The 17,970-nt window shown below is 41.7% G+C and overlaps 1 protein-coding gene across 1 annotated transcript; it reads left to right on the forward strand.

Moving 5' to 3' along the window:
• Positions 1-2,398: 2,398 nt before the first annotated feature.
• kcne4 (potassium voltage-gated channel, Isk-related family, member 4) lies at positions 2,399-3,864 on the forward strand. The gene is made up of 2 exons (XM_059650872.1): positions 2,399-2,504; positions 2,697-3,864. Exon 2 carries the CDS (start codon positions 2,740-2,742, stop codon positions 3,208-3,210), a length of 471 nt encoding a protein of 156 aa, XP_059506855.1. The 5' UTR covers positions 2,399-2,504; positions 2,697-2,739; the 3' UTR covers positions 3,211-3,864.
• Positions 3,865-17,970: the final 14,106 nt, after the last annotated feature.

Raw genomic sequence — 17,970 nt, forward strand, 5'->3', positions numbered from 1 at the left:
TCTTCTTCTTGGCATAACATTGCGCTGCTGCAGTGTGGTGTTGCCCATTGAATTGGATATGCTACGTGGATGACACCTTTGTCATTATTAAATGGACAAACTAGAGGAGACACACAAACTAATAAACAACACCCTCACCGGGATCAGATTCACCAGAGAAGAGGACAAGAACAAACGGATCCCATTCCTGGACATCATGGTGCAATGGATAAGATCCCCCAATTCCATTGGGACAGCACCAGGATCCGGGGACAGGCAAAGTCGAGACCAACATGGAAATGCCTAGAAGCTTGGTACTCCATGAAGAAAGCCATCAATAATCACAAAGAGCTAGACCCCATATACACTCCATTGCGAAGGAAAACCAGAAGTGAGGTAATCCAGCTCAACAGAATTTAAATAACAGGCAGGAAAACACAACAGTGCTTCATCAGAGGCTGCACTGATGATGTTACCCAGCAGGGTAATGAAAGGTCTGCGGACCAACGAACCAGCCTCCGCGATCCAACCAACTGCAACATTACTTTTTTCCTGTAATATTGCTTTATTGTGACTTGATGTATTTTCAGTGCATTCGTCATGAATTTCAAAAGTTTCTACTTTCGTCTGGGATGACATGGTGGCTCAGTGGTTAGCACTGCTGCCTCACAGCGTCAAGGACCCAGGTTCCAACCTTGGGCGACTGCATGTATGGAGTTTGCATATTCTACCTGTGGCTAACCGCTAGGTGCTCCGGGTTCCTCCCACAATCCAAAGATGTGCAGTTTAGATGGATTGGCCATGTTAAATCGCTCATAATGTTCGTGGATGTGTAAGTTAGATGCATTAGCCATGGGTTATGCTGGGTTCACAGGGATGGGTCAGGGTGGGATGGCTCTTCCGATGGTCGGTGTGGGCTTGTTGGGCCGAACAGCCTGTTACCACATTGTGGGGATTCTACGATGACCGCTGACAATGCTGCCTCACAGCACCAGGGATTGGGGTTCAGTTGTCACCGGTGGATTCATTCCAGTTTCCTCCCACAGTCCAAAGATCTGCAGGTTAGGTTGGATTGGCCAGGCTAAATAGCCCATTGTGTCCAGGTATGTGTAGCTTAGCTAGATGAGCCATGACACGTGGAGGGATAGGGTAGGGACTGGGTCTCGCTGGGGATGTTCTTCATAGGGTCCGGTGTGGACTCGATGGGCCAAGTGGCCTGCTCCATGCTGTGGGGATTCTATGATGTTAGATTTTGGCACAAACCGTTAAGCCCAGCGACACTGAAGCAAAACGATGCACCGAGTAAAAGGGTGCTCCATTGCCTTCGGCCCCCAACAGTCGCAGAACCTCTCCACACTTGGTGTGCAAGCGGCGCAAATAAGATATTGAAATACATTTACGAGTGTTTCTGGATTAAAATGTAGTTTTCAGGCAGTATTCTCTGAATTAGTAACGCGATAATTACGCATCTTCGACCAATGAAACAAAGTTTGTTTTAAGGACGAGTTGACATATGAACTTAATTGCAATGCATTTTTCAGTCGCCTCGCATTGTCTCTCACTGGGCTTTTAAGTGAAAACTGTTAGGTGAGCATTGGCTACGCCTTCATAATATTTGGTGTCCATCTCGACGCAAACTCCTGTTTGGATATTTCGAGGGGATAGAGTGGGGAGACTATTACTGGGTAGAAAGTCACTTGCTTAATGTTTGGGAGACGATTTTAGTCTGGAAGTTTTCCTAATAATGATTTTGTTTAAAATCTCCCTCATTTTTCTTCCAAATGTAAGAACCGCGTTTTAATTGGCGCCATTAACTAACTCTGGGAGTTGGAAAGCAAACCACATGATCCCCCTCTTATTAAAATTCGCACCTCCAAGTGTACAACTTTTAAAAGATAAAGCCGTTTCTGAAGAAGGGTCCAGGCCCAAAACGTCAGCTCCTCTGAAGCTGCTTGGCCTGCTGTGTTCATCCAGTTCTACACCTTGTTATTTACAATGGATAAAGCTATGCTTGTTTTCAAAAAGCGAAATAAACTTCAAGTTCGATCTCGAGGTCCTTCTCTTCTCTGTTTGCACATTTTACTACTTCAGGGAGAATAACCATTTTAGGACAAATTTTCAAGCCGAGAGGCTGCCACATTATCCAATCGAGATTTCTTGTTCTCTCTCTCTTCTATCATATGGGAGACTTATTCAGTTTGCTCGTTCTCCTGTTTCTTGTTAAACTTTCTGTTGGAGCAACGCTCATCTCGAACAGACGTCAGTTTATAGCCGCCAGTTCCTCCCCCCACCCAGCTTTTGCCAAGATTCTGCCATTTTTTAAACCCTGACACAACATTGGATCCGGCTCTGCATCTAACAGTTTCTCTTTAGCACGTGATGGAGCACAGTGAGATTTATATAAAGCCCTGCAGTCTACACAGCCAACTGAATACAGGCAGCCAAGCGATAGAAAAGGAGCTCCATGATTTCTTAAGTAATCCCGACATTTGCCAGAAATTTTCAGACACTTTGTAAAACAAGCGGTAAGTATATTGTTTAGATGATGTTCTTGATCACGTTGTCTACACAGACTACTGCGCTGTGATTGTACATTTCAGTTTAATCGTATCGAATAATAAGACTCAAAATATTCTTAAACCGTTTTAACATTGCCATGGTTTTTAACATGTTTGGTTTAACCGGTGGTTCAGACTGACGAGTGTTCATTCTTTCAGTGCCAGAGTCATTTCGGTGTAAGAAAGGGTAGGACGCAAAGACATGGATAACTCCAATGGGACCACCATTCTTACAACAGCCAGCCGCACAGCGAAGATTGCAAGTGACTCCAAGGACAACGAGTACCTGTACATTTTAATCGTCATGTCTTTCTACGGAGTCTTCCTCCTGGGGATACTGTTGGGCTACATCAAATCGAAGAGGCAAGAGCGGAAAGATGACACACTGTTCTTGTATGATGACAGGGGGGAGTGGGCTGGGCTGAAAGCGGTGCACATGCCCCTGGTGTTCAGCGCCTTGCCAGAGAGCGTGGTGCCCGCGTTGACTTGCGCCATGTGCACCATGGAGAGTAGGGCCGGCTCAGAGACGGCACAGGAGGACGTCCAAGTGGCTGGCCCAGAGGGGGTCAATAGGACTGACAGCCTGCTGAGTGATTTCTCCATCAGCGATGAGTGCAACCCTCAGGCCCCAACTGAAACCCCCCGTTCAAACGTTTTGAATGGAATGGCCTGATCAGAATGCCGTGCTGTGGCTAAAGTTACCGTTTGATGGGCGTACGCTGGCCAAATCCTATAGGATTGGGACTGGAATGATAGTGGCCAAATACAGACTGCTAGCCCAAAGTTTCCAGCCAGATCCAACTGTACACACGCACATACAAAAGGTTCCTTCTTTGAAAACAGAAATGCATACATCTCCTTCCCAAAACAAAAGTTTAAGACGCTTTTGTAATTGTACATTTGTTTACACTTATTAGGCAAGTTCAAACACAGATGGCAGCAATAATATATGATGTATAATATGCATATTATTACATCCCATCATATTTCACAGATTGTTAATATCGTAGGCTATGTGATCATGGACACTTTAAGAAAAAAAGTTATCTGTGGACAATATATCTACCTGCTGAATATGTTTTTAACAAGTAGGATAGGTAGAGGAGTCTGAACAACTCAGGCTTCAGTCTGGGGTGAAATTTAAAAGCGGCGACTCGGGAGAAGAGCTGCTTTAAAGTCGTACAGGCATTCTGCCTCGGAAGCACTTGAAACTGATAAAATTGACGTTGGAGCCTTTCACAATTTCCACGATGTCTTCTATTGTTTTTAAATTAATTTGTAAAAGATGTAAATAGGTTAAACTGTAATGTATGTGTAAATATTTATTACTGAGTTGGATTAAAACAATCTGGAGTTGAAATCATCAGTGGTCTGCGTCTGTTTCAAATGTGAAAATCAGATGTCATGAATCCCCGAGTGAAATCACCGCCTCAGTTGCTGGCGAGACTTGGGTGCTCCAGAGTTCACTGACTCTACTGAGTACACGAATCTCAAGGCATGTTCTGGACATTCCCAGGATCAAGACGGGGGCAACCAGACGGAGGGTGTGTGTGTGTGTGTGTGTGTGTGTGTGTGGGTGGGGGGGGGGGGTGGATGGTGGGGGTCGCACTCCTGACCGCCAGGATAAGCGCTCCACATGACGCAATGTGCCGTCGCAAATCGTGTGAATATGCACATTTCTGGGCTGCTTCACAAACATGCAGGCTGAGTGATTAGGAAGCTGGAACATTCGAGGAGGGGTCGAGGAGAGAATAAACATGAGGTCTACGTTAAGCTGTCAACCACTGAGTTTCAGGAAGATTATAGAGAGACCAATGTAATTCATATAACGTTAAATATTACAGTAGCTCTGGGTTTTATGAAATTAACATTGCAAATAAATTTGATCTACTTAGGATTATCGTGGTTTAAAAAGACTCGTAGGGTATATTTATTAGAAATATATTTGAGCATTAAACTCTGTTGCAAAGTACCTGTATCTGCATCTTAAATGCTGTAAACTGCAGGGGTATGGGCCGTGTCCAGGGAGATGGGATGACAAAGGGCGTCTGGGTGTCTTTGGGGCAGCATGGACAAGATGAGTGAATGACCCCCTTCTGTGCTGTATCATTTCTATGTCTCTGGAGTCCCATTGATGACCTTCGACCAAAACTGGTATCAACGTTAGAGTACTACCGAAATACTTGCTATGTTTGAACAATACAGCTGTATAAATTGTACCAAGACATTACCTCATTCTCAAGTGGTGATCTGACACTTCTGTATGATTCAATAGAAACAAAAGGCTTGTCAAAATACTTTACCCAAACAGTGTCAATGAAATATTTAGTTAAAGGAGTTCCATGACACACAATTTGCTCAAAGCTAGAGGTGTAAGAACACTAAGACTTGTCCAGTTTACTCTGAGGCTTTTTATCACTTCAGACAAGGAATGCACATCCTGGAAGGAACAGATTGATATTTAAAAAGATAAACTTTATACATATTCTTACACATTTAATCCAGCATATTTGAAAACTTTTCTAAAAAATGTTTATTTAAAAGAAGCAAGTTATACATTATTATAAGAGATGTACTCTCCATGAGAGCTGGGAAATTCATACGACTTAAAATTATTGCAATGTGGCAACATGAAAAGGTTGCAACAATTTTCTTACGTTCTTATTTGCTCCAAAGTCCAGAGTGCAATAGAAGACGGTCAAATTTTGAAATTCCATATTTGAGAGGTATGCTTAATGTGTAAAAATCTGTTTGCTTCATTGAGGTCTGTAATGGTCAAAATGTTTTCTTGGGATTAATAACAAAAGTAACAGCTCCTTGATGCTGATAATGTCTTATGCAGTCTTCTGTTCTCTTGGTGCATTAGAAAGTAGTTCTTCTTAAACTTGATTAAATGCATTTCATGAAGATAAGTAAGTGTAGTACTAACATGTTAGAAATATGCTAAAGAATGTGAAAGAAAGTGAAGTTTCTGTCTTTAAGTTTCACTTCAGAGATTGAAGTACAAAATCTAGGCTGGCACTTAAGTGTTTACATTTTTCAACTGAAATATTAAACTGACACCCTGTGCACTTCCTTGGCTAGATGTGAAAGATCCCACACAGATTCAAAATGTTCAATACAGATGCAGTCTGCAGAAAAACAAAATTGAGTGAGAAATAACCATCTGTGGCTTTCTATGGAGATTAAGGAAAGTGTTAGTTCATAAAGGCTTATAATACGACCATTTTAGAAAACAGAAAATGACTGCCAAAACTTGATAAATGGGAAAAAAAGTAGAAAGACAGTGAACATGCATAAAATATAAACACAAATTGTAAGAGTTTTTGTGTGTATGTAAAAAAGGAAGAGGATACTGAACATCTGTCTGTTAGAAGCAGAGGTGAGAGAAATTATCATGGGGAAAGAAGGATAGGCAGAGACATTGAATAAATAATTTGTGTGTCTCTTCAGAGTAGAAGATAAAAGTTATATACCAGAAGCAGAGGGTAACCTAGGGGGTAAGAGCATACAAATTGTGGTAAATAATATCAGCAGATGGAAAATGTCCTGGGAAAGACCTTTATAGAAAATGTTGTTTGTCAGTGCGTGTACATCCTATTCATTATCAATATATTTACACAGTTAATCCAGCACAATGGTAAACTTTTTAAAATGTTCACTTGTTTCAAACCGAGTTACAAATTATTAAATGCCACTGTTAGGTCTAGCATTGCACACCAATAACAGAATACTTTCTTCTATTAAATAAAACAAAATAAATTGCCATTTCCTAGTAATGACAATGCAGTAAAAAGATTTTAAAACCTTTTTATGACTAAAATCTGACCAATCATTGACAATGCTGTCACTTTAAAAAGGTTATTTTGTCGTTGGTTTTTTTGAAGAGAGCTTGTAAAGGCAGAGATGTCAAAGAGTCTGCGGACTAACAGTTTAACAGTGGGAGGGGAGTAGCCAGTTCTCCCAGTTGAGGTTTTTTTCTAGTTTATTTTATTGGAGGTGTCACAAGATGTTTTGAGAACCAGAAGTGTTGCAAGCTTCAGTAAAGAATTCCTCTGGCTTTCTCTGAAATCTCTTTCTGGATGTTGTCCCCTCCCGCCTATAAGAATATGTATTTCAATTTACCTTTCTGCCAAGAGTTGTGTCTATGGGAAGTCACTATATTGGAACAGTTCATTAGTTAAGTTGCTGTATTGAGTTGGTTGGGTTTTCCAATAGTTGAGTTACTCTAAATTCCACTTTGTGTGTCAACTGCAGTGTTTGAATAAATTTTGATTTGCTTAATGCCGATTGGTTTCACCGGTTGCATAACACCTGGAACACCCACTTTACACCTGGCTTTACAATAAGAAAAAGTTAGAGTCTAGGCTACCTTCTTAAAATATTTTGAAGGGGTCTGGCCTGACCCATAACAAATCCCAGGATCTAATGGCCTCCATTCCAGGGTTTCTAAAAGAGACGACTGTAGAGATAATGGATGTGCAGAAAATTATTTTTCCAATAGGGTGGAACAGTGGCTCACTGGTTAGCACTGTCTGCATGGATTAACCCTCAGAGTCCAAAGGGGTACAGGTTTGGTGGATTGACTATGCTAAATTTTCTGTCGTGTCCAGGCTAGGTGGATTAGCCATGGCAAAAACAGAGTTTTGAGGGTAGGGTGAGATGCTCTTCAGAGGGTTGGTAAAGGCTAAATGGCCTCGTTCTGCTCTATAGGGGCTCTATGATTTTTTTTTATTCTGAAGGTAGGAAGTTAGCAAGTGTAGCATTGCTTTTGAAGAAAGGAGAGGGAATAAAAAAGGGAATTACAAACCAGTTAGTTTGACATCAATCTATTACAAAGTCTTAGATTCTGTCATCAATGAAATCCTAAAAGCACAATTAGAAAAACACAGGATGGCTCGAGCTAGTCAATGTAGTCTTGCAAAAGATATCCTGTTTGACAAATTTATTCCTAGCTGTAACTAGTAGAGTAGATAAAAGGCAACTAGTGGATTACAGTATACTTGGATTTTCATAAAGCATCTGGTAAGGTGCCACATTACAGGTTAATTCTCAAGGTAAGTGCTCAAGGATTTGGTGATGATTATGTTAATATGGAAGGAAGACTGGTTCATGGACCTTTTATAATGACTTAGACAAAAAGACGTCATCAGGATTTACATGAATATAATTGTACCACACTTTTCTTTCAGGAGAACTAGCTGTAATTTATATTGTATCATACAGTTTTTAACATAAACTAGATACTGTGAATGTTTCAACACATTTGATACTTGTTTTCGGGTTAACTCTGATTTCTCTCCACAGATGCTGCAAGACCTGCTCGGCTTTTCCAGCAAATTATGTTTTTGTTAATGCTCCAGAGACCTGAGTTCAAATCTCACTATGGTAACTAATGGACTATAATTTCAGTTAGCTCATAAATCCAAAATAAAATGCTAGTCTTGGTAACGATAACCAGGAAACTACTGGTTTGTTATAAAATTCATCCGAAATGGCCTAGCAAGACAGTCAGAATGAAACCCCAAAATAAAAGCTGGAAAAGAATAAAACTTGGTATACCACCCAGTGTCAACCAAAGTATGAGAAATGACAAAGGCATATTCCACACACTCCACACAGTTAACACTGCAAATTCTTCCTCACTAATATACGAGGACCTGTCCCACAAGCTAGTTAAGGAACAGCCTGTTGTAGCCATACTCACTGCATTGTACCCTGACGCTGATGCTTCTGACTCCTCCATTACCATTCCCCGTTAAGTCATGTCCTCCTGGCAGTACCGACCAAGCAGAGGTGATGGAACACTATTGTAGAGTCAGCAGGAAGTGGCTCTGACAGTCCTCAGCACGGACTCTTGATCTCATGAATTCCTATGGCATCAGGTCAAACATGGACAAAGAAACCTCCCGTTATTAACTTTGTCAGCCAAGGCATAGAGTTTAAGAGCAGAGAGGTCATGTTGGAATTGTATTGGAATTGGTTAGGCAAGAGCTATTGTGTGTAGCTTGGAATTCACATTATAGGAGTGTTGTGATTGCATTAGTGAGGTTGCAAAGGAGATGTACAAGGGTATTACGTCAGCTGTAGAGTTTTAGTTATGAAGAGAGATTGGATAGATTGATGTTTTTTCCTTGGAGCAGAGAAGACTGAGGGGGTGCATGATTAAGATGAATAAAATTGTGAGGGACATAGAAAGAGTAGAGGAAGGAACATTTTTCTCTTCATTGGTACTGGGAACATAGCTTTAATATGAGAGACAGAAGGTTTAGGGGACATTGAGGAAATGTCTTTTCACCCATAAGAATTGTGAATCTGCCTGAAAGGATGGTAGAGGCAGAATGTTCGTCATATTGTAGAAGTATTTAGATGTGCTACTATAATGCCAAAGTATACAAGGCTGTAGCCCAACTGCTGGAAAATGGGATTAGAATAGTTTTCTGCTTTTGACTGGCATAGACTCAATGGGCTGATGGGCCTTTTTCTGCGCTGTAGACCTCTATGATTCAATTGATTACCCACTACCATCCAACTTCAGACAAATCAGTAATCCATGTTGGATCCATTTGGAAGAACAGCCAAGGGTATCAAGGGCCCAGAATGCACTCTGTGTTGGGAACTTAAATGCTCATTACCAAGGAATACTGACCAAGGTAGCCAAGTCTTGAAATACTATCAGATGGTACCTCTGGTAATAAAGGAAAAGCTAACACTAACCTCAGTTTCATCAATCTGCCTGTTATAGTTATGTCTGTCTGTGGCAGAATTGATAGGAATGACCACTATACAGATTGTGAAGATGAGGTTTCATCTTTGTATCAAGGATGGCCTCTCTCTCTGTTTGTGGTGCTGCCACCTTCAGACAGGATATATTCTGATTCATTCGGGACAGTACTAGTGAAGTGCTGTGGACCCTTGCAACAGCAGAATTGAATTCAACAACCATTTAGGACGTCATGTTCAAGCATATCCTGCACTCTGCCATTGCTATCAAACCAGGGAATCAACCCAAGTTCAATGAGGGATGCAAGAGAACATGTCGGGAACAGCACCAGGGAGACATAAAGATAAGAGATGCCAATTTGGTGAGGCTACAACATAAGCTTTATTGCGTACCAAATGGTAGAGAACGCTTGTGATAAACAGCAAAAAGTAATCCAACAACCAATAGCTCACATTTAAGCTCTGTATTCCTGCCACATTATGTCATGAATTGTAGTATATACTGAACAACTAATCAGCGTAGAAGGCTCTACAAACATCCTCATCCTCAATAGAGTGAAAGAGCAGTATAACTAGTGCAAAAAATGCTGATGCTTCTGACTCCTCCATTACCATCCCCTGTTAAGTCATATCCTCCTGGCAGTACAGACCCAGCAGAGGTGATGGAACACTATTGTAGAGTCAGCAGGAAGTGGCTCTGACGATCCTCAGCACTGACTCTTGATCTCATGAATTCCTATGGCATCAGGTCAAACATGGACAAAGAAACCTCCTGTTATTAACCTTGTCAGCCAAGGCATAGCGTTTAAGAGCAGAGAGGTCATGTTGGAATTGTATTGGAATTGGTTAGGCAAGGGCTATTGTGTGTAGCCTGGATACTCATATGTAACCAGCTTCTGCCAGAAGTGCATGAAAGCTGATTCATTTCACCCTCCTCCTGAGGTCTCCAACGTCATACACATCCGTTGTCTGCGTATTTGATTCACTTCATGCTTTGTTAAGAAATGGCTGAAGGTACTGGTTACAACAATATCCTGACAATATTCTAGCAGTAGCACTGAAGACTTGTGCTCCAGAATTAACTGTGCTCCTAGACAAACTGTTCCAGTATAGCTGCATAACTGGCATTTACTTGACAATATGCCCCAGTCACAAGTAGAACAAACACAATTTAAACTGTTGCTGCCTCACCAGTCTATTCTCAGTCATCAGCATAGTGATTGAAGGTGGCATCAACAGTGCTGTCAAGTCTGTGTCAGGAGCTACTTAACAATAATTGCTTACCATTGCTGAGTTTGCATTCCACCAGGAGCATTCAGTACCAGATCTCAATTCAGCCTTGGCCCAACATGAAAAAAAGAGCTATGTTCCAGAGGTGGGTAGAGAGTAACTGCCTTAGATATCAAGGCAGCATTTGAAGTTTGGCATCAAAGAGCTGAGCAAAATTGAGGGAAAGATTTCCACTTGTTGGAGTTGCTTTTATTATTATTGTTAGTAACAATTTTGTCATTACTGTTTCTGAATGTCTAACATCTCAACCATAGGACATTGCTGGAGGAGTTCCTCATGATAGTGTCCTGGCCCAAATATCCTCAGCTCCTTCACAAGATCATCCCTCCAATATAAGGTGAGAAGCAGGGATGTTCATTGATGGTTACAATGTTCAGAACCTTTCAGAACTCCACATATACTGGGTCTGTTCATGCTGTTATAGGACAACAATCATACTTGAACTGATGACTGGAAAGTAATATTCATGTCACTCAATGCCAGGCAATGATCATCTCCAACAAGAGAGAATCTAAACACCTCACCTCAATATTCAACAGCATTTCTGTTACTGAAACATAAATTTCCTGTGGGTTAGCACTGACCAAATATTCAAGTAATCCATACATATACTTTCTGAAAATTTATAATAGTTTATATGAACATGATACTTAGTTGTTCTAGTACAATGAGTACAATTGCAATTTTTAAAATTAATTGATTTTAATTCTGTTTACACATTTAATTACTGTGATATGTCATCATTCAGTTAAAAAAAATGTAATCAAATATTTTATCCGATGCAGAAGGTCATTGGCCCTGAAATGCTGACTTTGTGTAGTCTCCGCAGATGCTGCTGGACCAGCTGTGTGTTCCCACAATTTCTGTTTTGTTACAAACATTTTAAACTTGTTTCTTGAGTTTTCAAAACTCCCATCAATAGCTTTCTCTTGTACCTATTGTTTTATTTTCTTTTTAAGTTTCAAAACTATACTTTGTTTATAAGTCACCTGCAAGTAAATTCATTAAGTACAAAAGTGTTCCATACAGACTTTGCAGAAATTACTGCAGGAATTTGACATTCCTCAGTAAAGCTTTAATTCAGTTGCAACAAACACGTCATTTTCTAAAATGGGAAACTATTTCCATTCTCATTAAGGCTACAAGGGTCTCTCAAAATGTAACAAGACCCTAGTTATATTTTGTTCGAAAGACCTTAGGTGGCGGTCTTTCCCCATTATGCTTTTGTGACAGCTGCCCCAGGCTTTAGTGTGTCCCTCAGCATGTAGTCCTGGGTCTTGGAATGTGCCCTGCAACACTCGGTCGAGGACAACTCTTTGCACAGGAAGGCCAGTAAGTATTATATCATTCAGTTTGTTGGACAGAATGAGGGAGTGTAGAACTCTCCCATTTTCCAATTGAAATGATTGCCCCTGATTTTATTACCTTTATGTCTGATCCAATATCAAAGTCATAAGTACAGGGACTAATCTTGATAAAAGTCCAAGACAAATCTTTTGAACATGCTGAGGCTGAAGCAGACATGGAAAATTCCATTAATTATTTAACCACCGTGGTTTACTTCCAGCTTTTGGCCACAAAACCAACAAATTAAATAAGGTTATTGTATTTATCTCTCCATCACCAACGATTCATCACTTTAATTGCCTTCTTGCTCCATCTTTCTAACTTGCTGCAGCTGTTTTCTGTCTTACTGACAGGAGCTCTTTGTTTGTATTTTAGCAAAATTGGCGACATTACTGGATTATTTTCCTTTGGCTAAACTTTGGTACTGGATTTCCCAAGAGAACACTTACTATATCTACTTGATTACCAAGGCCATACACGTTTACCTCTGTAACATCACTTGCCTGCAGCATGTGACTCAGCTAAACTGCTTTTGAAGCTGTTATCCATACCTTTGTTACCTCCAGACTCAACTATCCCAAAACTCATTTCCACAGTCTCCTATTTTTAAACTGCATAAATTGAACTATTTAAAGAAGTTGATACATTGTCTCTCACATCAAACTTTATTCACCTATCATCGACTTGCTCTGTGACCTACATTGGCTCCCATTCAGTGACAACTCAACTTTAAAATTCTCATCTTTTGTTTAAAAATTCCTCCATGCCCTTATCCTCTCCATCTCAGTAACCTCTTCTAGCCCTACAAATACTTACTTTTCACCTCTTATGAATCCCCTATTTAAACACTTCAGCATTTCAAATGTGCCTTCAGCTGTCCAGGTCCTAACCTCTCATTGTCTGTAATTCTCTTTCTGCCTTAAAATGTACATAACAAGAACCAAAATTTGCAAGAGCAGAACTGTTCTGAGGAAGATCTGCTGAGGTTTGCCAGAAACTTCTGTTTTTGTTTACATCTTATCCAGAGGTCCACTGACACAACCACACTTAGACCATAAGACCATAAGACATAGGAGTGGAAATAAGGCCATTCGGCCCATCAAGTCCACCCCGCCATTTAAATCATGGCTGATGGGTATTTCAACTCCACTTCCCTGCACTCTCCCCGTAGCCCTTGATTCCTTCTGAGATCAAAAATTTGTCGAACTCTGCCTTGAAGGCATCCAATGTCCTGGCCTCCACTGCACTCTGCGGCAATGAATTCCACAAGCCCACCACTCTCTGGCTGAAGAAATGTCGTCTCATTTCAGTTTTAAATTTACCCCCTCTAATTTTAAGGCTGTGCCATGGGTCCTAGTCTCCCTGCCTAATGGAAACAACTTCCTAGCATCCACCCCTTCTAAACCATACATTATCTTGTAAGTTTCTATTAGATCTCCCCTCAACCTTTTAAACTCTAATGAGTACAATCCCAGGATCCTTAGCCATTCATCATACGTTAAACCTACCATTCCAGGGATCATCCGTGTGAATCTCTGCTGGACCCGCTCCAGGGCTAGTATGTCCTTGCTAGGGTGTGGGGCCCAAATTTGGACACAGTATTCTAAATAGGGCCTAAATAGAGCTTTATAAAGCCTCAGATGCACATGGCTGCTTTTATATTCCAACCGTCTTGAGATAAACGGCATTACATTTGCTTTCTTAATTATGGACTCTACCTGCAAGTTAACCTTTAGAGAATCCTTGACCAACACTCCCAGATCCCTTTGTATTTCTGCTTTGCAAATTTTCTAACCATTTAGAAAGTAGCCCATGCCTGTATTCTTTTTTCCAAAGTGCAAAACCTCACATTTACTCACATTGAATTTCATCAGCCATTTCCTGGACCACTCTCCTAAACTGTCTAAATCTTTCTGCAGCTTCCCCACCTCCTGAGTACTACCTGCCTGTCCACCTATCTTTGTATCATCAGCAAACTTCGCCAGAATGTCCCCAGTCCCTTCATCCAGATCATTAATGCATAAGGTAAACAGCTGCGTCCCCATCACTGAACCCTGCGGGACACCACTCGTCACCGGTTGCCATTCCAATAAAGAGCCTTTTATCCCAACTCTCTGCCTTCTATCAGACAACCAATCCGCAATCCAAGCCAGTAGCTCACCTCGAACACCATGAGCCCTCACCTTGCTCAGCTGCCTCCCGTGAGGCACTGTATCAAAGGCCTTTTGGAAGTCTAGATAGATAACATGTACTGGGTTTCCCTGGTCTAACATACTTGTTACCTCTTCAAAGAATTCTAACAGGTTTGTCAGGCACGACCTCCCCTTACTAAATCCATGCTGACTTGTTCTAATCTGACCCTGCACTTCCAGGAATTTAGAAATCTCATCCTTGACAATGGATTCTAGAATTTTACCAACTACCGAGGTTAGGCTAATCGGCCAATAATTTTCCATCTTTTGCCTTGATCCTTTCTTAAACAAGGGGGTTACAACAGCAATTTTCCAATCATCTGGGACTTTCCCAGACTCCAGTGACTTTTGAAAAATCACAACCAAAGCCTTTGCTATTTCCTCAGCCACCTACCTCAGAACTCTAGGATATAGCTCATCGGGGCCACGAGATTTATCAATTTTTAGACCTTTTAGCTTTTCTGGCACTTTCTCAACAAGGAGTTGGCAACCGGTGACGAGTGGTGTCCCACAGGGTTCAGTGTTGGGGCCGCAGCTGTTCACCTTATACATTAATGATCTGGATGAAGGGGCTGGGGCATTCTGGCGAAGTTTGCCAATGATACAAAGATAGGCGGAGAGGCAGGTAGTCTGAGCCTACCATAGTCAACTCTGCCCCCGGCTCACCCTAATAGATGGCATACTACTCATGTCTTCCACTGTGAAGACTGACGCAAAGTACTTATTAAGATCTTCAGCTATTTCCTTATCTCCCATCACTAGCCTTCCAGCATCAATTTGGAGCGGCCCAATATCTACTTTTGCCTCTCGTTTGTTTCTTATGTATTGAAAGAAGCTTCTACTATCATTTCTAATATTACTAGCTAGCCTACCTTCATATTTGATCGTTTCCTTCCTTATTGCTCTCTTTGTTATCCTCTTGTTTGTTTTTGTAGCCTTCCCAATCTTCTGATTTCCCAGTGCTCTTGGCCACTTTATAGGCTGTCTCTTTTTCTTTGATATATTTCCTGACTTCCTTTGTCAGCCATGGCTGTCTAATCCCACTCCAGATAATCTTTCTTTTCTTTGGGATGAGCCTCTGTACTGTGTCCTCAATTACACCCAGAAACTCCTGCCATTGTTGGTCTACTGTCTTCCCAGCTAGCCTCTGCTTCCAGTCGATTTCCGTCAATTCCTCTCTCATGCCCCTGTAATTACCTTTATTTAACTGTAATACCATTACATCTGATTTTGCTTTCTCTCTTTCAATGTGATCTGCTACCACTATGAATTTCAAGAATGCTCATTACTTATATTTAGTGCAAATACATGTTTCCTTTTATCCTACATCTCTCCTACAGTTATTTGCCCTTACCTTCTATGGCATCTTTAATTAAAGATTTAATAAAGAATCATAATTACTATAAAAGACATTCATTGTCTCTGTAATCTATCTTCTATTCTGGTGAAATGTAACATTTATCTGCCTCCTCAGTCAGATTTTAGCATTCTAGCACCTGAAAGGATTGATACAGTCTTTCTAGCATCCAGTTTAAAAATAATTTTGCTGCCAAATAGTTTATTCTATGTGTATCAGATTGTTTCCTGTGGGCCTGTACTACCAGAAGAGTCAAAATCTTGCTGCAGGTCTGCCACATTCTCTAGGGATACTTCATACAGTCCCTCTGCACCCCTTTTGACAGGACTCCTGCAGACTGCTATGGTTTGTGTTTACTTTTCTTCATGGCCACTGTACTTGTGATCCTTTATAAAACCAGTTGAGTGGGGTTCCCACTGGCAGAGTTCCTTTCTGATTTGTACTGCATCCTGTTCGTTTGTGTGCTTGCTGCTGGTGTATTTTCCATGTGTTCATTTCTTCATTGTCTCTGTAAGTACTTATAACTTATGTAACATTTAACTCAGTGCGACTGATTGATTTGTCCTTGTTATTTACTGTGTACTCTGTTTGAGCTTTCTTCCATGCTTTTTCAGCTTCTGCGTAGGCTTTTCCATTTGGCAGTTCAGTGCCTTGATGAGCCATGATGAACCATGAAGAGTATCACCACCTCTGAGCTTTACACCTGCTACCGCCCCTCTCCCCAACAAGCTATGGATTGCTGATATAGCAGCAGACCATCAGTAGATTTTACTTTAGGTTGTTAACATACTTGTTGGGTTTCCATCAATTTTAACCATATGTAGAGAATGGTTAAGAGAGGACAGCTTATCTGGAGTCCTACAGACCCAGACTCAAATTCCATGTGAACTGACACCACTATATCATAGCTCCTTTCAAAAAAACACTGTTGCAGCACTTAGAGTAAGAATATAATTCTCCTTACTCTACAGAACTGAAGAGGGAATATCGTTAGACATAGCTTTTTGGGGGTAATTAATTTAAATTTAAACTTCAGTGACATGTGCTGCTCTGTCTAGACTGGGTTCTGGAAGATTGTTATCATTAGCCCAAGGCAAAAATTATGCCTCAGAGTCAATACAAGAAATCGTTTAATTTTGGATAATACTTTCGTGACAAGAGAATTAATTGAGAAATTAGAACTAACATCATGAAGGTATAACTAAATAAAAATGAATTTGAACATAAAATTTGAACATGAATTTGAACATGAAATTTATCTTCGTAACAAAATTAATGCATCCATATTACAATAGTTTTGAATATTGAAGTTTTCCAAATGTGTAGGAATGCCAATGATTCACCACTGCACACCCCCCCCCCCCCCCCACCTACCAGCACCCCCCTCCACCCACCCACCAAGGTCTGGTCATATAAAGTTTAACCTGGTACAGAATCATGTCCACATCCACAACTCTGCTGGAGCTATTTCTAAGATAATGGGAACTGCAGATGCTGGAGAATTCCAAGATAATAAAATGTGAGGCTGGATGAACACAGCAGCCAAGCAGCATCTCAGGAGCACAAAAGCTGACGTTTCAGGCCTAGACCCTTCATCAGAGAGGGGGATGGGGAGAGGGAACTGGAATAAATAGGGAGAGAGGGGGAGGCGGACCGAAGATGGAGAGAAAAGAAGACAGGTGGAGAGAGTATAGGTGGGGAGGTAGGGAGGGGATAGGTCAGTCCAGGGAAGACGGACAGGTCAAGGAGGTGGGATGAGGTTAGTAGGTAGGAGATGAGGGTGCGGCTTGGGGTGGGAGGAAGGGATGGGTGGGAGGAAGAACAGGTTAGGGAGGCAGAGACAGGTTGGACTGGTTTTGGGATGCAGTGGGTGGAGGGGAAGAGCTGGGCTGGTTGTGTGGTGCAGTGGGGGGAGGGGACGAACTGGGCTGGTTTAGGGATGTGGTGGGGGAAGGGGAGATTTTGAAGCTCGACAAGTCCACATTGATACCATTAGGCTGCAGGGTTCCCAAGCGGAATATGAGTTGCTGTTCCTGCAACCTTCGGGTGGCATCATTGTGGCACTGCAGGAGGCCCATGATAGACATGTCATCTAAAGAATGGGAGGGGGAGTGGAAATGGTTTGTGACTGGGAGGTGCAGTTGTTTGTTGCGAACCGAGCGGAGGTGTTCTGCAAAGCGGTCCCCAAGCCTCCACTTGGTTTTCCCAATGTAGAGAAAGCCACACCGGGTACAGTGGGTGCAGTATACCACATTGGCAGACGTGCAAGTGAACCTCTGCTTAATATGGAAAGTCATCTTGGGGCCTGGGATAGGAGTGAGGGAAGAGGTGTGGGAGCAAGTGTAGTACTTCCTGCGGTTGCAGGGGAAGGTGCCGGGTGTGGTGGGGTTGGAGGGCAGTGTGGAGCGATCAAGGGAGTCACGGAGAGAGTGGACTCTCCGGAAAGCAGACAGGGGTGGGGATGGAAAAATGTCTTGGGTGGTGGGGTCGGATTGTAGATGGCGGAAGTGTCGGAGGATGATGC

Source organism: Stegostoma tigrinum, chromosome 14, assembly GCF_030684315.1.
Source record: "Stegostoma tigrinum isolate sSteTig4 chromosome 14, sSteTig4.hap1, whole genome shotgun sequence".
NCBI classification, from domain to species: domain Eukaryota; kingdom Metazoa; phylum Chordata; class Chondrichthyes; order Orectolobiformes; family Stegostomatidae; genus Stegostoma; species Stegostoma tigrinum.